This window comes from Cygnus atratus, chromosome Z (genome assembly GCF_013377495.2).
Source record: "Cygnus atratus isolate AKBS03 ecotype Queensland, Australia chromosome Z, CAtr_DNAZoo_HiC_assembly, whole genome shotgun sequence".
NCBI classification, from domain to species: domain Eukaryota; kingdom Metazoa; phylum Chordata; class Aves; order Anseriformes; family Anatidae; genus Cygnus; species Cygnus atratus.
Window position 1 is genome coordinate 57,527,106 of NC_066396.1, and position 22,444 is coordinate 57,549,549.

The following is a 22,444-nucleotide window of genomic DNA, read 5'->3' on the forward strand; positions in this document are numbered from 1 at the left end:
GCTCCTTAGGTTTTTTGGATGATTTACAATCATCCTCTAAATATTTTCCTGTAAAACTATTTAAAGGTGAGTTGTTTCAATGAAAGTAAAATTTCTGCACAAAAACAACATCTCAAAACATTAAAAAGTTTTTGAAGCTGGTGTGTTACTTATCCTAAAAGTTTAGTAAAATATGACATAGAAGTCAAGAATATTTTTTTGGTTTTGTATGTATTTTTAAAAAAAAAATCTCTAAATACAGGGCTACATTTAGCTGACCTACATAACATTAAAAGCTATGTGTTTTCTGTAATCATGAATTCATTGTTTTCCAAAGAATTATAAACTGTAAAACCAGCTTATCTGGGGAAGACTTTTCTGTGCTTCTGGCCACCATCTTACCCATTCATTCCCCTGTTTACAACGTTGGAGTTGTAAAAGTAACCAAGAGACCTCTATTTGGCAGAGAAACTTTTCATCTTTCTCTGCCAAAATCCACAGAGGAAAATCCTTGGTACCATCTATTCTTGGTGCCCTTATCTTCTTATCAAAGGGAATGGTAGAACTTTCATAGTTAAAACTCATCATCCCCTTCACCTGCCATGTATTTCTCTCAAATCTTACTGCAAAGGTCACTGAGGCAGATGAATCTACCACATTTAACTAACATACTCAACTTGGTGTCCACAAGGGTGACCCCTAGGTCCTGTTCTGCACCTGAAAATGAGCATAAGGCAACTTTGCAGGACTTTGCATGTCCCCTTGCTGATCCTGAGGTTTCTCAGTCCATTTCACAGCCTGTCCAGGTCCCTCTGGATGGCTCCACAACACTCAGGCACTTTTGGGTCATCTGCATATGTATGCATGTTGCTGACAACAGCTCTCCCATCTCCCCGGTATCTGACTGCTTTCCTTGTTGTTTTAGGTTCTGTTGAGAAGGGATAGTTTGACGGTCTCATGCCAAACGCTTTTTGTACGCATCTTTGACCGAAGTGTTGTGAGTGGCAACAGTCAGTGCAGTAATGAATGTGACCAAAGCTGATCCCACAACATACTGATTCTCTTGTGTAATAGCAAATAAATAAATAACAAAGAAAGAAACAAAATGCTTCAATGAAGTGGCATAGTTGCAGTGTGTTTGTTGAACTGGCGCTCTTGTTTGTATACCTGAGGTACAGCAGCATGCCTGTATATCCAACTATCAGATACCTTCTTGGTGTTAAGAAATTATTTCATGAAGAGCTAGGATGTCCTCTTGACAAAAGTAGGCAATATATAAATGTCTCAGTGGCACACTGTTGAGTTTTGGAGAATCAAAATCGTCTGCTGTCATAGTTATGCCAGTTCTAAAATAACACATGCTAGAAGTTGCAAAATTTAATAAATAAACAAAATCCTTTGTTATGAGGATGTCAGCAAATGGATGCTTCTCATCAAATATGCATTTTCATGACATGCATTTTCAGACAGGTGTTCAAAAATTATTTTGCACACATTAATTTTAACCTCATTTTTGACAACAGAGGTTGCAAAATATACTTATTTGTGATCTAAAGATGGCAAAGCTGAGTTGTTTAAGCTTGACAAAGATAAAACACTGATTCTGTGCTATAGCTGAAGACAGAAATCATGTTGTCCATGCTCAGTTCCATGATTTCAGTGCATGAGAAACATGAAACAAGATTCGTCTAAGAGAAATTAATGCCCTTGATGAACCTTTGGATCAAGACTTTTTAGTGTTGACCACTTTTTTTTTTCCTTTGGTGGTAGTGGTAGTTGAAGATGAGGCTTTTGCTTGTGGCATGTTCACTTTCTACTGTTTGTAAAATGTTCTAATGATGAAACTGAGAACAAAAAATTATTATAGCATACTTTGTGAAACTGTGATTAATGCAAAGCTTTCTCCATCAGTAGTTCCTTTTGGAAATCGGTCATTTAATTAGTACTCTTTTAAAAGTTTCACTGTTTAGTTTTTTATGAAATCACATTGAAAAATTGTTATTTTTATTTTGCATGCTATTTTCAGTTGTATTTTGAATTCCAGCTTCTTGGCCACTTTTTTCTGATTTTCTTCAGCTTGTTCAGTAAGATGTCTTCCTGCTAGTTGCTGTTGGATACTTTATTTTTTCTGTGTTCCCTTTTTTTAATATATCTGTCCTCTATAGTGTCTGAGGGGGGGGTGAGGGTTAGAATATCATGCTTATGTTGCTCGAGCTAATTTTCATCTCCCTTTCTCTCCTTTTACTCCAGCCTTTGTTATTAATTATATCTTTTTTACTTCACTTTTTTTTCTGTTCCCTTGGGTTCTCTTACTCCAAATTGAAAGCAGAACTGTAGCATCAGGATGTCCACGTAATGAACCTAAGTAACCATGTAATCTTATTATTGAATCTCTCATCCTCAGTTTTTCCCTTGTTGTCTGGCATTCTTGCTTATTGCATCATATCTAAAATTAGATTGACATCTCTTCAAGTTAGTTTCCTTTTTTTCTTCATCTTGTCCCCAGATACAAAATTAAGTTGTGTGAGAGCCTAATATTAAGTACCAGATGCATTCATTAAATTTTTGTCCATGTCATATCCATGTAGCTGATGAAACTGTAGGTGATAACAAAGCTTGTAGAAGTTGGCCCATTTTTTAACAAGAATATACAGATGTTGAGTATACATGTATTCATCTCACTAGAGATTTCATTGCTTTGTTAGATAATTCCAGAGTATTATTCCTTTTATTCCCTTTTTTTTTTTTTTGTCAGTGATCAGTGTTCTAAAAGCTATGTATGAGTCATCAGGCAGTTTGCTGCAATATTAAGATGTATTCTGGTCATTTCCACTATTACCGTGTTTAACTCTGTGGACAGCATTGAAAGCTGCTGTAAAGAAACTAATGTTTGGGATGAGGGAGGACAGTAAATGATAAGGTTTCACAGTAGCTTGCTTTTATTAATTCATATACCAGGTAGATGTTTGTAACAGATTTGGTATAAACAATCTCAGACTTATTAAAGCTGAAAAAATGTTTATTTCTAGTCACTGGAAAGTATCTTTTCACATTCCAGAAAATTAAGTTAGAACATTGTAACTGTGTGTTAAAATCCAATGTATTCCTCTGCCTGTTTTCTTCACAGCTCTTGCTTGTCAAATTAACTTACAGTAAGTTCTGAGAAAGAAGACATAATTTCTTGAATAATATGATTTAAAAAAAGGCACCAGCACCACCTACTTCGTTAGTCTTTAGCAAATGTGTTAAGTAGACTTTTAAACCTTCAGGTTTATTCAGCCATTCAACTTCACAAATCTTTTAATCAAACAATAAGTTAAATAACTGAAAAGTTGGGTAGATATATCTAGGGAAACATTATTTTTTTTAACCATTTTATGCTCACAATTAATACAGAAGAAAACAATATTGAATATACTGATGAAAATCTACACAAAAAAAAACTGCCACATAGGAGCAAAACAATCAAAGAATATTGGTTTGTAATACATCAATATTCATTTTTTAACTTACAAGAAAAAATGCATCAAGTTCAATCAATATTCTGCAAAGTGCCCCCATTTCTTGTTCTGTTTTGGATTTGAGCCTCATGGTTAGGAGTGTAAGTGTAATGTAATTTTCAGTTTTGATAAGAAATAATTTTGTGTGTGTGGTTCTATGAAAAGGTCATAAGTGTGTGTTTGTTTTTTTCTCTCCATGATGACCAGTTTTCCTTTCTTGAGTATGTGCTGAAGCTATACTAGAACTTCAGTCAAGTGACTTGCAAAGATGGTGCTCAGTTACTATTGTATAATCAGGCCTTCAAGATTTCAAGTCCTTCATCTCTATAGTTGTCTACTTTTTGTGAAGCGTATCTCACTCTTTTTTCTAAATAATGTTCAGTTTTCGTCTTAGTGCAATCCTTGACATGTTCTGCAGTTTTCCATAGTTTGCTAGTCATGATGAAGATCACAGAAAAGAAGACATGAGAATTTACATAAACAAAAAGAATTAGTCTCGTTTCATTGCTTGCATGAATTTTAGACAGGTTTGGCATGTTTTTGGCAAGCTGAAATCTAAGATGAAGTCTATTTTTAGTTGTGATGGAATCTTTTGTGTCATTCTTCAGTGAAGAATAGATTCAAGTTTAATAATGGTTAATTTAATACAGTTTTTAAATTGTTATCTCTTAAATATTGTTCAGTGCAAAAGCAGTGTAGCTGCTAAACTTCAGGCAAGTTGCCAGCATGGATTTTAGTCTATCCATAAGCACTTTTAGAAGCCTTTTCAGTGAGTATGCCCTGAGATGGAAGTGATTTTTCTTGAAACAGGAGTGCATTTCAGAACCCTTTTTTGCTTCTTCATCCTTATAGCAGTATTTTGACCATGTTTTTCAGGGCCTGGAAGGTAGTTTTCTTTTTATTTATGTTGGTTTTGTGTTTAATATTTATTTTTAAAGAATTACTTAATAATACATTTTAAAGATCGGTTTTATTTATGACTTGCAATTTTTATTCTGCTGGAGTTGTAATGCTCAAAAATACCCTCAACCATTTGTATATATTCTCAGTAACACACACTATTACTTTCTAACATACTTATAAAATTCTTTAAATTTTTGAAATTGAGTGTGTAATCAACTAAAGTAGAGAGATAAAGGCAGTTAAAGTTGAAGTTAATTAAAGTAATGAGGAGAGTAATGGCTTAAGCTGAAATAACCATAAGAGAAAAATTTAGAAATAGTGTTCAAGTAACATAAAGCACTCTGATCTCAATAGTTCTTGTTTTAGTATTTCTGAAAAGAATTTGTTAGTATCAATTATCTGAAATGGATGAAAATAATAACTACAGTACACAAGAAGCGGATACATTAATGACATAACGGTATAGTACAGGTTGTATTAAAAATAAAACATTATCCCAGCCTGCTATAAATGCAAAAACATTTAGTGATAGCTGATAGCATTTGCAGACCTTGGTTCTTGCTGTATCAGTGTTTGGCTTTTTTAGCTGCTTATAGAACATGTACGAAATGCTCCATATTTTGCCTTTTGCCTGTTAATGTTTTCTTGGGGATTTTTCCTACTATGTAAAATGTGTTCCAGAGTGAGTTCTGTGCATCAATATTGAATGTATCAGTTCTGGATTCTGAATGGAGGACGGGGGAGGAAAAGGAAGAATCAACAGACATGGAGCATTCTTCAGTGGGTTGGGCTGTCTTGTGAAAGTACTTCCTAATGTGTCAAAAATCCTCAATGGGGATTTGCTAAGGACTAATGCTGTCATGTGTTAGTCATCCTTTATCTGCTTCTATTTTTACAGGTTCTGAAAGATGACTGACGCTGGTTTCTGTGATGCCACTGGGAGTCTCTGGCACCGTGGACTGATAAGGAACATGCAGATTTAACTGCACAACCTGGGGAGAAAGCATCAGGAGTGCTACTTCGTTTCAGCTCCTTAAGTGGACAAAGGCAACGGTGTCATCGATCTCCAAGGGAAGACCCTTCAACAGATTTTTACAGCTAATAATAAAGACAACATAGCGTCATCCACTTTCCAGATTTACAGTTCATCACCTTCCAAGACAGATGGTCTGTAAGAAGCTGGAGGATGCCTGCAGAGCACATAATAATGAAGTAGTGAATTGATGCTGCTGCTGCTGTCTAATTGTCAGGATCACAGCTGATCAAGCTGCACTGCCCTTTTTCTGCTCCCTTAATCGGGCCAGGAACAGCAGGGTGGACATGGCTGGCCTCATTAACAACCTGCTCATACTGTTTCTTGTTTTTCAAAACAACTGCTTGGGTTTCAGAAGCCCACTTTCCGTTTTCAAGAGGTGGGTTATGCAGGAAGACCCTGTGTGTTGAATGCATACTTCTTAGGGCTGCGGTCACTTACTATATAATGAAAGTATGAAAAAGCATATCCTAGGCAAAAATGTGTATGTTATTTGTTTGGTTTTGCTCATCTGTTCTGAGTTTTATTTGCAAAAATTTAAATGGCACTCTCGTCATATTAATGATAGAAACTCTGTTTTTTTTCCAGAGGTAGCTCTAAAATGGGAGTTTAGGATGATTATGATCAGGTTGATAAAAACAATAATATTGTTAATAATGTTATAATTATAATTAATAATGTTTTACGTAATGCTACAGGTATATTTGAGACTTTACATAGTAAGTAAATACATTTCACCTACCCTAGCTAGCTAGCAGTATAAAACAATGTTTTTATCAAAAACGTGTTAATGAATTTACTTTGGGAAACCTGGGAAACTTTAAAGGAAGAGGCTGAATGTAAAATTGCATAGGCAAACTTGAATGTAGGGTGCACAAGAGAAATAGCCTTTTTGCTATCCTGAAAGTATTTTACTGTATTGTTTTTTTAATTTGTTTATACATTGCAGTCAATATAGGTATTGATATTCATGTGAATTGTCAAAACCTGCTGTTTTGCTTTTCTGCTTGTAATGGGGATTGCTATATACGTCATGCTGTTAGAATTAAAAATTTCCCCTTTACACATTATTTAGTTTTAATTTGTATTGAATTATACAACAGATACATAGTCTTAAAACAAAAACAACCAAAAATACCTCTGTCTTGAGTGAATAACACTACTTGACATATTCTAGTGAAATAATTCTGTCTGTACATCCGTCTACCTCAGACAATTACCTAGATGAAATGACAGGTTACATTTTCAGCTAAAGTTTTCCAGACTAGTCCGTCTGATTGTTCACTAAAATGTTTTCCAGAGCACATAAAGAAGTGAAATTGCCAGTTTTACTCCCATGTTGTCAAGCTTCTTTTCTAGTTCTGAAGACCTATTCTTCCAGAAAGGTAGAATAAAAATCAGTATTTTTGAAATGTGTCCTCCTTCTTTTTAAGGTATAAAGATGCTACTAGATCTCTTTCCAGTGAATGCCTTGGAAGTGACAGGCCAGTGATTTCACTTGGACTGTCAGATTTTGCATTGGACATTCGCATGCCTGGAGTGACGCCTAAGCAGGTGAGAGAAATGATTTTTTTTTTCTTTTTGCCACTTTCTGTTTTTCTTTATAGGCCAGAAAAATAAATCCTTGCCTAAAATATCACTAACATAAAGTGAACAAAGAAAACAGTAACTTTTGTAGATTAGTGTATGTCCAGAGAAAAGTAGGAATCTGAAGAGTAATTTCAGATGATTGAAAAATCTTTTCATCTGAATAGTGTTGTTTGTAATATGTTGGCTTCATAAGCTGAATTGCTGAAGCTTATTAAAAGAATGAGTTTTATTAAAGTGAAACATATGCAGCTGTGCTAGTGAGACAAAAATTTAGAATTTGAGCTTAAACCAAATATCAGATGGTGCCTCAGTGGATTTAGTTACATGAAATTGAACATTGCTGCAACTTTGACAAGCTGAGAGAGAACAACCAGAAAGCATTTCACAAGTTTAATATTTTTGACGTACTATTTTAAACATTGAAATATTCCAGAAAAGCTACTGGAAATCAGTTATATTTCTATACTCTTTCGTGTTTGAAGTTGCTTATCTATTGAGCTAGGTCAGTTAAAATTCAAGAAACTAGTTAAGAGTTTTAACATTAACATTTTTAAGATTCACTTAAAAGTCTGTGTTTCTACTGTCACAGTCACATGTAGTTTCATTAAGCAAGACAAACGTGTTGTTTTTTTATTATTATTTTCAGTGAAGCAATGCAGGGAATTATATATTTCATTGAAAGACCGTACGTCCATTTTAAAGGGCTGCAGATGCTTGGAAAGAGCAGGATGTTGTGCTGCAGTAGCTGATGACTCATTGTTGCAGATAGCACTTTGAAAAAATACTGAAGGGAAAATGAGGTTTTCAGTTATTGGGGACCACCCCTTTGGAACATATAATTTAGAGCAAGTGATGTCACTCCAGTAAGTGCAAACAGAAGTATTGTTCTTCTATTTTATCTAACTTATCTGCAACAAAACATTAAGCATCCCTTTCAGAGAGAGTGAAAAGTACTTTGAATTCTCCAAGGTGAGCATTTGTAATTATGTAAATTTTAGTTAAGGCTATAATAGTTGTTGGGAAATAATACTCTTCACATGCATGTATGCTTATATCCAACAGCTTTTACACAAACTTAAATGTTATGTCCAAGTGTAGATTTGGGGGAGGGATGGAGAAGACAGACAGCAGTAGAAATCAACTTTCCAAACTAATTCTTAAAAAGGTAATAGTAATTCCTAGCCTTATATACCACTGTCCAGCTCATATTTTCCTTTCTTTGTTTCACCAATTCTTTACCCTTCTTCCCTCCATTTCCCTTCCTCCTTCCACACTGCCCCACAATAGCTGAACCGGAAACCTGGTTGCTATTTAGACAGCTTAAACTCTTACATACACAGCAAATATTGCCTTTCCGGTCATTGTTACTTATTTTCTTGTGGTTCACAGAAGGAGTTAACTAACAGCTTCTTGGTTTCAGTGCTGTTTGTTCACTTGTGGCAGAAAGAACATGGAAGTGAATAATCGTCTTTAGAGAGGAAATTCTTCTGTAGTAGCAGTTTACTACCTTGCTATCTTTTTCATGTGTCTTTTGGCCCTAATTGTTGGCAGATTTGTGGTCAGTGACTGCAGATCTGCAAGTTGTCCATACTGATGGTTACAAAGAAGCATATATGGGTTTGTTATTCCAGGGCCTATCTGTGAGTTTATCTCTATTCATGAAAGATGTCAATGAGCAAGGGGACAAGTGCAATTTTTAAAATGTTTTGGTAACGGATTTCTGGAGATGTATTGTTATTTTGGTTGTAACTAAATCCAATTCCTGAGTTCTGAATCCTAACAATTCTTATGGGAAAGACTTAAAAAATAAATAAAAAGGAGGATAAGCAGAAATTATTAGAGAAGTTGTGAATGAGTTAAATTCTAGAGAAAAAAATAGTATCTGTAGAGTAACACCAGTACGTTCCATATTGTCTGTTCTTCATCATGTGAAAAGAAAAGCTTACACTTCAGATAGATCATTATGCTGTGATTTAATGCAAAGAAGTGGAACTTTTATTTAGATCAGCAATTGGTTAATATGACAAATTGAGTGATATCTTTTTTGTGATGTGAAAGACTTTTACGTCGTGTCCTTCACAAAGGACATAAAAATAATAGTGCATATGGAAAAAGGCTCTTAGACAACTGCTGAACAGCCACAGTTCCAAAAAAAAAAAAGGGTTGGGCTGTTTGCTTCTTCTTGAAAAAGGTATTTATAAACCACATTTAAATGCCCAGTTGCCACTTATGTCTACAAACTCAGTGGCTGAATTTTTACAGTTTTAAGATATTTTCTGTAAGCCATGAATTATATCATGAAACAGCTTCAACTCTTCTGCCTCCTTCTGCCACCAATTAACTTCATTAGTGCTCTTAGTCATTTTCTTTGACATTGAAAATACTTGTTCCTACAAAACTCTTTGAATTGCTACTTGCATACTATTTTTTTAATTTAGATAACTAGAGAGCATTAGGACCTTCTAAAGGTGAGAAACCTGATACTTGGGAGCTCTGCAAGTTTTTTAGTAAGAGTTTGTCAGTGCATTCTGCTCACAAGAACTGCTGGAATGGTTATGTTAAGAGATTTTCTCCTAAATTTCTGAGATATGCTTTATCTTAGAAGTTCTGTTTCTCATCTCACTGTTTCTCATTAAATCGACTATCTTATTTTGAACATGTATGTTGGGTAATTTAAGTAAGCTTGAGTTCAGTTTTTTCAATGATTAAAACACAGCCTCACAAAAAAAAATATCTATATTTAGCTAAATAAACATAGGTACTACACACCATTTCAAATTTTCTGAAACAACTACATTTGTGAGAGGTTGACAAATAAGATTCAACTCATACTGGAAGTTAGTTCTTTCAAAAGAGTAAGGCAGCTGGAGACTAGACAGCACAACTTTAGCTAACTGCGATGGCACTAGGTAACTGTTCAGAAAACTGTATCATGTTTGCTGTGTCTTCAGATTCTGTTTTTTAAATTTACTTGCATGCCTTAGAACTGCGAAGTGCTATTTTTTGTGACTGTACTCTAAACTCAGGTAAATTGAAAGTTTAAATGGCAGCTTTCTCTTTTCCCAGCAAAATGTAGGATTACAAATTGCTGAATTCACCACTTGGACGCAGATTGATACCTTGACTAGACTTCACAAACATAATTCTGTCCTCTTTCTGTGTTGGTGGTTCACAAATAATGACACTCATATTTCTGTCTAGAATCACAGTTAGTGAACAGAAAGGTGTCTAATGGAACTATTTAGTGCTTTGTTTATAATTCATGACCAGTGGACTTGTGTGACCTGCAGTAGACCTACAATCAGAAGGTTTGTATAACATAAGAATTGTTCTAGAAGGGCTTGAGTTATTGCTTGTTTAGTCAAAAATATCCCCAGACCTGAAAAAGAATGGGAACTACTGAAATAATACTGCTGCTGAAGTGAGGTCTTCCATAGTGTCCCTGTAGGCAGTTACATCTAGTTTTACTTTCCAAAGTCCATGGTATTTCTCAGTAATTCTCATTGAAAACAGATGCTAAAAATTAAACTTTTTGGATCCTGAAAAGTCTAACCATCTGTATGTATTCTCTGAAATTGACGTGAATTTTTGATACTACCATGAAGAGTCTATCTAGATTATGAATATTCACACTCTTGTTCTGGAATGCCTTTTTTGTAGGAATCATTGAATTCTCTTAATGCAGGGGCTTACATATAAAGTGTATAGGTGGCTCAAAGAGCAATACGTACACGTTTCCAAATGGCAGGAGGTGATGGAAGAGAAAGAAACTCCAAAAGATTTTGTATGGTCTGCACAGGTAGCTCCATATTATGATGAAGGTGATGTAATTCTTGGTAGAAAGATTTGAACGTGTCTGGAACCAAGATCAATGTCTATGCTTGTATAGTTAAGTTAGTTGTGTGCCCCTACATTAAGAGAATGTATCTCATGTTGTCTAGGCAGTGGGAAGGGTTGCTATGAAGAACCTGCATTTTCTTCTAATGATTACCTATACTCAGTGACTTGGTGTTGTTGTTGGTTTTTGTTGTTGTAGTTGTTTTTTGCCTTATGTTCTGTAGCTCTGGCTGCCCTGCTGCCCTGTGAGTGAATCAGAGAGAACCATCTACTTTATATGGGTTAGAAGTTTGCTAACTGTGAGAATCTGCCCGTGTTGTGCATTCTTTTGGCACAAATGTCAAACACAAACTTGCCTGTGAAAATGTTCCAAGCAGCTTTTGTGAACAACATCACTGAAGTGTATATTCAAGTAATATAAATCTGAAAACCAGTGAAGTAGAATAGTTTTCTGACTTGGTTAATAAATATTTTACATTTCTTGGTGCTTTCAAACACTACCACCTCTTATAAGTGGGGGGAAAATACCTGCAGTACATAAATATTCTTGTTTTGTTTTGTTTTTCTTAATGCTTATTCCAATTGCACAGTAAGAAAAAATGCCACTAATATGTCATGTGAAGAATAATATTGGTGTGGTGCTGAAGGACGGAAGACATTTAGGAGCTGTGGAGAGGACGGCTGTGGTGCTTTTGCAGTTCTGAGGGAAACATTCTATAATGATAGCATATACTTGAGAACGGTATAAAAATTATTGCTCTTCACAGTAAATTAATACTACTCAAGGACTGATTATTTAAACGTGAAGCAGCATGTTTTATCTTCCAAGAGGGGATGGGATCAGCTCAATTTGAGCAAACCCAATACAAAACCCAGTACTATTAAGCAAAGTGAAGGCTATTTTGTGAAAGCATTATTGAGAATGCAGGGTAAACATATTTACTCTGCCAGTAATACGTTTTTGCTGTTGTGAATATCTGTGTTTGCTACAAATCAACTAAGAAATACTGATAAAATATTGCAGTGCAATTAATACTGTATCTTAAGTCATTCTTTACATTAAAAATAGGGATTTTTTTAATTAATCACTACTGTGTTTGAGTCTGGATGAGCTCTTCTTTGCTACATTAGTTTGGTACAGTATTGGTTGAGTTCTTAAATGTTCATTTGAAACTTTGTAAATATTGCTAAAAGTGCAAAATGTGATAAAAGGTGTAATTTAGTGAGATACTGTTAGCGTGGAAAGGCTGTGTGTAGAGTTGCTCTTGTCTAATGGATACTGCAAGTTTTTTTGTTTTCTTTTGTGATTTTTTTTATATATGTATATCTTGAGCATCTTTTATATGTTTTGCTTATCTTGAGCTTCTGCCAGTAGGGTGGCAGTGACTTGTGATACCTGTATACCCAAGTTTGTAGTTTTATTTCTAAGTACTAAGTAAGTTTGACATCCTTGGTTATAACTTCTCATCTCTGGTTTGTGTGGGTATACCGTAGCAGATAACAATACATAAAACAGGAAGCAAATCTTTCAGATACCCATAAATTACTGGCACCACTTTCTCTAGTTTATCTAAGACAGTCAAGTTGAGACTTCATCCAAAGATCCCAAGACTTACTCTGACTCTGGAGAAAATTGTGTGAATGCCTTGCTTATTTCTTATGGTGAAATTCTGCGAAAAGTAGAATTCAGTTAAGGATGAATCTGGACCCCGGCCCAGTGAATGTCAATACCAGAGCTTTATGAAAAATAATGTAATTATGAGTCAATAATGGACATTAATGACAAGGATTCTTCCTTTAATGAATAGAAGAGTGGGAGGAGGGCAGGAGATGGAAGGGAAAAACTGTGGAGGTTTTACCTTCCCCTGTCTCTAGTATGCTTTAAAATGCAGTTGTGGCATTTTGAAACTTGTTCTTATCTCATCTTTCAACTTTTTTTTTTAAGACCTCTGAATAGATACAGTTTTGCATAGTGCAGCAATCTCACTTTTTTTTTCTGTGCTTGCTTTTTAAATACTTTTGAAGTTTACATAACAATTTCTTTCATAATTGATCAAATGCATGCACTTAGACTCACAGACCTACCTCATGGTGAGATAGAGAAAATGGGACAGAACTATTGTTGATTATGAAGTGTGCCTTTTGAAGTGCTTGAGTGTCAGGGTGCTACTGTTGTTGTGTTTAAAGTCTAGAACATTGACAATTCAAGATAAACTACCAGAATTTCTTTTCTTGAACCCATTAGCTGATTTTTCATTTGTTTTCTTTACAAGCTAAATAAAACCTGGCTTGTATGTTAAAAATAAATAAATAAAAATTAAAATTGAAAATCCCTCCAACTGTGCCAGCATGAGTTTTCATGCCAGTAACGACAGACTTCAGAATGATCGCATTAGTTGACTGCATGATCTATTTGAACAAGTCATCTCTTCTCTAACTATACCTAACAGTAGATGTGTATAAAAGGAGCATAAGATGATGATCAGAGGGCTGGAGTTACTTTCCTATGAAGACAGACTGAGAGAGCTGGGCATGTTCGGCTTGGAGAAAAGAAGGCTTCAAGTTTCCCTGGAGTCTCATTGTGGCCTTTCAGTACTCAAAAGGGGGCTTATAAAAATTCAGTACTCAAAAGGGGGCTTATAAAAAAGATGGAGAGTGACTTTTTACTCAGGCAGATAGTGATAGGACAAGGGGGAATAGTTTTATACTTGAAACATACATTTCAAGATACATGAGGGGCAACTGAGGTCGCTTGGTTTGTTTAGTCTAGAAAAGAGGAGACTGAGGGGAGGCCTCATTGTGGCCTACAGCTTCCTCACCAGGGGATTGGAGGGGCGGGCACTGATCTCTGCTCTCTGGGGACCAGTGATAGGACTCAATGATAGGAATGGCATGAGACTGCATCAGGGTGGATATTAGGAAAAGGTTCTTCATTGAGAAGGTGGTCGCACACTGGAACAGGCTCCCCAAGGAAGTGGTCACAGCACTGAGGCTGTTGGAGCTCAAGAAACATTTGCACAATGTTCTCAGACATGTGGTCCTGTGTGGAGCCAGGAGACTTGATGATTCTCGTGGGTCCCTTACGACTCTTGATGTTCTGTGATTCTATAAACTAAAAGAGGGGAGATTTAGATTAGGTGTTAGGAGGAAATTCTTCACTATGAGGGTGGTGAGGCACTAGAACAAGTTGCCAGCTAGAAGCTGTGGATGCCCCATCCCTGGAAGTGTTCAAGGCCAGGCTGGATGGGGCCCTGGGCAACCTGGTCTAATGGGTGACATCCCAGCCTGTGGCAGGTGGGGTGGAACTAGATGGGTTTTAAGGTTCCTTCCAACCCAAACCATTCTATGATGATTCTGTGAAGTAGGGCAGGAGAGTAGTAATGCAAAAATTAGAATGTTTTCCTGTTCACAGCAATAATGAGAGATTCTTGGCTTGGAGTTTTCGTCCAGATTATGTTTAACAGATAATGATAGTTCTTTGTCATTGAGTTGTAATACTACTTTAAATTCATCTATTATCTTGGCATATTTTTTTCTTCAAATGTGCTTCTTTGCTTTTTATTTTACAGCTGTTGGGAACATTTTAAGAGGAGGTTGTGTTTGGGGTGATTTGTCAGGTTTGTTTCTTAGTTTCTCTGCTTTTAGGAAAGAAGAGGAGGACAAACTGAAAATAATATGGGGTGGTAGAATGGAACTACTGTAAGGAAAGGGGTAACGGATATAAAACTATGCCTTGTGTAGAATGGGATTGGAACAATTCAGGGCTTTGCCTGTACTGATGATCTATAGGCTCATCATGCTAAAATAACTATTAAAAACTCACTGTTTGGAGGAATTTGCTTCAGATTACCTTGGAGAACAATCTGAAAGTGGCTATCCTAAGGCAATATAAATGATAACAAATAGATGGAAAGTAAAAGACTTTGAATATTCCTTTTTTTAAATTTTTTTCTCCAGAGCAATAAGTCTTTTTGTTGTTGCTGTTTTTTCACTCATCCATCAGATTAATACATGAGCCTTCCTAAATGCAGATCAGATTAACAGAGACTGTGTCTAAACTACACAATATATATACTACGTAAAATAGATTATAAGCATTGAAGAGAGAGAACAGAGAGCATGAAAGATGTTCAGTTGAGACAGTTGCTACTTGTAGATGTGTTATAACAGCAAGCCAAAGAGACATGACAGTTCTCCAACAGCTCAGGTAAATGAGTAGCACAATATCAGTTTTAATACATTTGCAACTTCCAGATGACAATCTTTGATTAAGAAAAGAAAGACAAAAATGAGTTCGTTTAAACTTCTAATAATTCGTGTAGACGTTAAGTCACAAGTTATAAAATCTCATCCCATTATGTCTCTGTTCAGTCCTAATACTCTGTCCTTAACTGATTTAATTTGTAATTGGGTAAACAATACTTTCAAAAAAGTGCATGTTGTCTTTATTTTTAGCCCAGGCAATTTGTGTGACTAAACTCGAGTGTGTGTTAAAAACAAAGAATCTGTTTATTTTTTATTTCTGTCATACTGTGAAGCATTTCTGCTGGGTATAAGGTTCAAATGAAGTTTAAGAAAAATAATTAAATTACTTCCAAATCCAGGCAAAATAGAAAAAAAAAGACTATTTCCTTTTCAGTTTGCATGTTCAATGTTCACTCTGTGGATGCATATACCTAGAGTTCACAAAGGCATTCATATCAGTTGCATAAGCTGATCTTTGTTCGTACTTCCCATCATCTAGCAAAAACACCAAAGTCAGTTTCTTATCTGTGCACATCATTGCCCTGTGTAATCACATACTGTTATCACCATTGTACCTGTCTTTCCTTCTCAGTGGCTTCCAAAACGTTTAAGCCTATCTTTAGTATCTTTAATTAATTTGAAGCTTCTTGTAGGAGGAATTTTTTCTTTGTCTGCTTTGCCCAGTCCTCATGAAAGAGAAAGTCCTGTCAGATTTGGAGTTTATAGGTGTAGTCAAATGCCAGTATTTGATGATCTTTTCCTTCTTAAACAGCCTTAAGTATGAAAAATAAAATTTAAATTAGATAATAGCATAACTGTCAACCTACAGGCCATATCCATGACCCTATAGACTAATGTCTGTTACATATAAATAAAATATAGCAATGAATTAATTTCTTATGGTAATCTAGACATCCTACATAACCTTTGGACAAATATCTTGGTAAAGCAAGTGGTGTTTTTCCTTGATGGCACTTTTGTAGGACCTGCCCTTCACTGAGCAGACATAGATAAAGTTGATTTTATCTTTTCATTTTAAAATGAAAATTTATCTTTTCTCTTTGAACAGTCTGATACCTACCTCTGCATGTCAGTATCCCTGCCAGTGGATGATGAAGCTTATGTAGGTAAGTATTGGTTTACTATAAGAACTTAAGCGAGCCATTTTGAAGAAGGTCAGCATTTTCTTTTTTTCTTTGACTGATATTGACTTAATCTTTGGCTGTCAGAGTTTCTAAAATGCATTCATCATGGCTAATGCAGAAACAAACTAGAGACAGCTACTTAGAGTCAGGGTAACAAACTGTATCTGGAGAGATTCATGAGTAATAGTAGTTAAGGAGCTGCATGCAGATGCCTCTGGCAGTCAATATCAAACAGCCCCATTTGTAAAGTATTGGTTTCCTGTCTTCTGGCCGGATACTTAATTCTGCTCCACTGAACACACTGTTTATTTACGTGCTGGTGTAGGCTGTAAATCCTTTGCACTTACAGTCTACATTAGCTGCAGTGAGATTTTACTTATCCAGGGAAGAAGAAGAAAAAAAAACGAACCCTCTCTCCTCCATTTTTTTTAATGTTGTAGCTTGAATAAGGTGGCAGACAAACAGTGGGAAATAGTGTACCAGCACAGAGATCATACAGATCTGCAAAACAATACCATCTGTTCACAAGGTCTTTGGGGTACTTTCAATTTTGTTTTCCTTGCTTGTGAACCTGCAGTCGTTCAAGTAGAGAGAAAGCATGATGATTTTTCTTTAGATAGTTTCACTATCAGAATGTTCTTTAAACTGAAAATATCTAAATTCTTATCCCTTGTTGTCTTTCAGGATATCTGCATTCATAATAAATATGATAGAAATTTTGTATTTTTGTTGTAGAGTATTATGAGACTATTGTTCCATGTAGATTTCTGTGTGGAAATTCTTTGGATATAGAATCTTCTTTTCAGTCTTTCATGTTACATTTTGATATCTGAAAAAAAAAAGTTATTTTTTCTTCAATGCTTTCCCTGTATTTCTGCTTAGCAAAGAAGTTGGCCCCTGACCATGAAATTATGTTTTATCTGTGAGTCTGACCCCGGGAAAAAAAAAAGTATGAAAGGGATTGAATGTTCATTCTCTGATAAACTGTATTTACCATGCAGTACATGCAATTGACTCTTCTGCTTTCAAGTAATTCATAGAAAGGCATACCACTAACCTGCTGCTTAAGCGGTTTATTTTTTTAGTGCTTCATTGAGTTGCAAAATTGCATAGTTCAATTCTTTATTAGAATGCTGCACATTTGTTTCTGTCATTTGGTGTTTACATGTATTAAATCCATACAAAATACTTCTAGTGGTGTATATGATTAGAAGGACCTACTAAAAGAATTTACTTAAAAATGGAATTTGTGCAAAATCTCAGTGTGACTCAGCCAGACAACCCATTTTTTCTCTGACAGCTGAGAAACTTCTTGTTTTCATATGTTTCCTTTTTTTAATCAGATTTTGACCAGATTTAGTTGTCTTTCCAATGATCACTGTGCTTGAATACGCATAATACAAAGCAATATAAGGTCTGATCAACAAAACCATTCTAGTTGTTATATGAAGCTTTGGAGAGCAAGAGGAACATGATCAGCAAATTAAAAAGAAAATCCTATTCTGTGAACATGAAGTTTTCCCACAACAGTATTGCTTACAACATCTTATATTTGGGTATTTTGAAAATAAATTTAAATTGCTTTATTTTTTTTCCCTCTTTGGTCACTTCTACCAACATGTATTATCGGCGTGTGGTCAGTCTTAAGCATGTGATCAGTTCCATCTGACTTCAGCGAAGTCACTGAAAAGTGATTTCAGTTGAAAATATTTGTCAGATTGGAGTCTTCACAACCGACACAAGTTGCCTAGTTGCTGGAAAGACCAGACTCAGACATATCCAACTGCAGCAAATACAAAGAATGCAAACTGACCTATCTTACAAAATATATGAATAGAAATTCAAACTTCTTCTCAGGAAAGAGATTTTTACAATAGGCGTCATCCAAGAAATTTAACTTTACTTAATATCTTCAAGTGCTACAAAACCTAGTATTTACTTACTTGCATGCATGTATTTTGTGTTGCTTAAATAAGCATAATATTGACATACACAATGAAATATATCTTTCTAATAGGATCCTGTCTACATTTTCAAATGGTTTAAGCAAAATCTGCATTCATTGCATTGCCAATAGATGACATAATTAACTCTCCTTAATTCCTGTTTATCTTTGTGACAGCTTTTATAAACTAAAAGATGATCTGACGTACTGGCTGTTTCTTCAGCAATGTATTGAAAAGTTAATATGTTCTCTCAATAGGTGTGAATATGTATAATGAAAACAAAATGAGTTTCTGAGACAGTACAGTGATAAAGCTAAGATCAGAATCTGTGTTCTGCCTCCAATTCAATTTATTTACACTCAGTACTGCCAAGTAAATGTTTTCTCTTATCTTCGGTATATTTTTTTTTACACTTTCCTTTATTTTCCTGCTTTTGGCCTCTCTCCTCCTTCTTCCAACAGAGCGTGGAAGAGCAGGTTCCGTTAAAAGAACCTTCAGCAGCACTATTTTTTTGCATATTGATGAAATATAAGGACCTTGGAAGAGAGGACTTGTTGTTTTAGCTGCATACAGTAGTAAGTAGAAAACACTGTCTGCAGATTTTTCCAGTATTTTTTATCAAATATTATAGGATCATAGAATGTTTTGGGTTGGGAGAGACCTTAAAGACCATCTAGTTCCAATCCCCCTGTCATGGGCAGGGGTGCCACCCACTAGACCAGGTTGTCCAGAGCCTTTGTTCAGCCTGGCCTTGAACACCTCAGGGATGGGGCATCCACAGCTTCTGGTTGGCAACCTGCTTCAGTGCCTCACCACCCTCATCTAATCTAAACCAACCCTCTTTTAGTTCAAAGCCATTACTCTTTGTCCTGTCACTATATCCCCTGACAAAGAGTCCCTCCCCAGCTTTCCTGTAGGCCCCCTTTAGGGAATGGAAGTCTGCTATAAGGTCTCCCTGGAGCCTTGTCTTCTCCAGGCTGAACAGCCCCAACTCACTCAACATGTCCTTCTTCTGCCTGGTGGATGAGGGGAAGGCTGTTGATGTAGCCTACCTAGGCTTCAACAAAGACTTTGACATGGTCTCCCATAGTATTCTCCTGGAGAAGCTGGCAGCCCATGGCTTGGACAGGTACACTCTTTGCTGGGTTAAAAACCAGCTGGATGGCCGGGCCCAGAGAGTGGTGGTGAACAGAGTGAAATCCAATTGGTGACCAGTCACAAGTGGTATTCTCTAGGTGTCGGTGTCAGGGTCCATCCTCTTTAATATCTTTATTGATGATTTGGATGAGGGAATTGAGTGCACCCTCAGTAAGTTTGCAGATGATGCCAAGTTGGGAGGAAGTGTTGATTTGCCAGAGGTTAGGGAGGCCCTGCAGAGGGACCTGGACAGGATGGGTCGATGGGCAGAGGTCAATGGGATGAGGTTCAACATGGCTAAGTGCTGGGTCCTGCTCTTTGGCCACAACAATCCCATGCAGCGCTACAGGTTTGGGGCAGAGCGGCTGGAAAGCTGAGCAGAGGAAAAGGAACTGAGGGTGTTAATTGATGCTCACTTGAACATGAGCCGGCAGTGTGCCCAGGTGGCCAAGAAGGCCAACGGCATCTTGGCTTATATCAGGAATAGTGTAGCCAGCAGGACCAGGGAGGTGATCATTCCCACACAACAAGAAGGACATCAAGGCCCTCGAGGGTGCCCAGAGCAGGGCTACGAAGCTGGTGAAGGGCCTGGAACACAAGTCCTGTGAGGAGCAGCTGAGGGCACTGGAGTTGTTTAGTCTGGAGAAGAGGAGGCTCAGGCGAGACCTTATTGCTCTCTACAGCTACCTGAAAGGAAGTTGTGGGGAGCTGGGGGTTGGCCTCTTCTCACAGATAAGTAGTGACAGGACTGGAGGGAATGGCCTCAATTTGCACCAGGGGAAGTTTAGGCTGGAAATGAGGAGACATTTCTTCTCAGAAAGAGTAGTCAGGCATTGGAATGGGTTGCCCAAGGAAGTGGTGGAGTCACTGTCCCTGGTGGTGTTCAAGGAAAGGTTGGATGTGGTGTTTAGGGGCATGGTTTAGTGGGTGACATTGGTAGTAGGGGGATGGTTGGATCAGGTGATCTTGGAGGTGTTTTCCAACCCTAATGATTCTACGATTCTGTGATTCTTGTACTGGGGTCCCCAGAGCTGAACATGGGGCTCCAGGTGGAGTCTCGCAAGAGCAGAATAGAGGGGGAGAATCACCTCCCTCAAGCTGCTGGCAATGCTTCTTTTGATGCAGCCCAGGATATCATTGGCTTTCTGGGCTGCAAGCTCACATTGTTAGCTGTGGTGGTTTTACTTAGCTGGGAGGCTGAGCTCCACCACAACCACTCTCTCGCTCCCCCTTCTAGAAGGGAAAGTGGGTGAAAATACAATAAAAAGGGCTCAAGGGTTTAGATAAGGACAGGGAGATCACTCAACAGTTATTATGATGAGCAAAAGAAACTTAGCATAGGGAGATTAGAGAAATTTATTGCCTATTAGTAACAAGCTAGAGAAGTGAGAAAAAAAGGAAACAAACTAAAAACACCTTCCCCCTATCCAATCTCTTCTACTTCCTCCCCCTCAGCGGCGCAGGGGAACGGAATGGGTGCTGCGGTCAGTCCCTGGTGCTTTGTCTCCACCGCTCCTTCACGGTCACTCTCTGCCCCTGCTCCACGTGGGGTCCCTCCCACCGGATGCCGTCCTTCCCGAACTGAGCCTGTGGGGGCTGCCCACAGGCTGCAGCTCTTCAAGAACTGCTCCCACATGGCTCCGTACCACAGGGTCCATCCATCCCCCAAGAGCAAACTGCTCCAACCTGGGTCCCCCATGGGTGGGCGGCAGCTACCCACAGACCCCCTGCTCCTGCATGGGCTCCTCTCCACGGGCTGCAGCTCCAGCCCGGGGCCTGCTCCTGCAGGGACTCTCCATGGGTGGCAGCATCCTGGGGTGGTTCTCACTCCTCACTCTTCCAGCTGCTATTGTGCAGCAGTTTTTTTGTTTTGTTTTGTTTTTTCAACACTGCTCTTACAGAGGTGTAAACATCATCATTTATTGGCTTGACTTTGGGTAGTGGCAGGTCCCTTTGGAGCTGGCTGAAACTGGCCCTTATCTAACATGTGGCACCTGGTGGATTCTTGTCACAGAGGCCACCCCTGTAGTCCACTGCTACAAAAACCTTGCCATGTAAACCCACTACACTGACTCATATTAAGCTTCTTCTGAACCAGCACCCCCAGGTTTGAATTCAGGACTTCAGCTTTATTTCCCTAAATATTTGAAACCAGCAGACTGCCATGCTTGTACAGGGACAAAGGGTATAACTTCATTCTGTAAAACTGTAAGGCTACTTTACCAGAATGTGCCAGCTAGTTTAGAGTCAGTTCTCAGACAGTATCAAATGAAGAAACTGATCAAGCTTACTTACAAAGAGTTACCAACTAGAAGGATGAGTACAGCAAGTTTTTGCCTTAAAGGTCTTTTTCAAGGATGCACCTGTGTATTTCTGCAGATGCTGTTTAGTAGAGGGTCAGATTGTCAAGGCTGAGATTTTTGTTTGAACCAGTCTTTCTGTGGTGAAAGATCTGCAAATGCTGGCAAACGGTTCACTTTTGTATTGGGTTGTTTTGCATTTAGGTTGATATTAGGAGCATAACTTTTGCTTCTAATTATGACCAACAGTTAATAAGAGAAATGAAATGACTATGAGAATTATATGCAAAAGATATTAATGAATGAGATCAATAAGTAATTTTTCAAGAAAGTATGATTCCAGTCACATTTGAAAATCACATCATGGTTTTGTCCTTACACTTCCTTTCTGATTGATGTTTATGGATAGAAAGACAAACCAGAAAATAGATTGAGTCTTTAATGGTGCAGGTGTCGATAAATATCAACTTTTGACTACTGAGCTGTAGTGATAGCTAAAGGGTGTTCTACAGACACTGTTAAGAATCGAGTCTGACAGCAAGTCACTCAGCCAAGAAATTTGACTGTCATCATCACCTCCTGATGTTCATTCACATGGGTGACCAGTAAATAAACGTGTCTTTTTCTTGGAGACTCATGATAAGTCCCTATCTGTCAGAATGTTCTGTAGAAATGAGACGAAACCTATTACACTCAGCAATACAAAAGGAAATAGTTAGATGATTTATTACTTTTTTTCTGTATATGACTCTCAGATGCTGCAGGTTTATTTCTCTAGTATGGCATATTACTTGGCAATAGCGAAGTTTATATAGTGACTTGACTGTAA

General features: G+C 37.3%; 1 protein-coding gene across 12 annotated transcripts in view; it reads left to right on the plus strand.

Annotated features, from left to right (window-relative positions):
- The window catches only part of PAM (peptidylglycine alpha-amidating monooxygenase), a 142,539-nt gene that overhangs the window by 50,629 nt on the left and 69,466 nt on the right, over positions 1–22,444 (plus strand). For all 12 annotated transcript variants that reach the window (XM_035570060.2, XM_035570053.2, XM_035570057.2 and 9 more), the window contains 3 exons: positions 5,281–5,794; positions 6,849–6,969; positions 16,157–16,214. In XM_035570060.2, coding sequence (XP_035425953.1) covers positions 5,703–5,794; positions 6,849–6,969; positions 16,157–16,214 — 271 coding nt within the window. In that variant the 5' untranslated portion in view covers positions 5,281–5,702. The remainder of the gene's footprint in view (positions 1–5,280; positions 5,795–6,848; positions 6,970–16,156; positions 16,215–22,444) is intronic.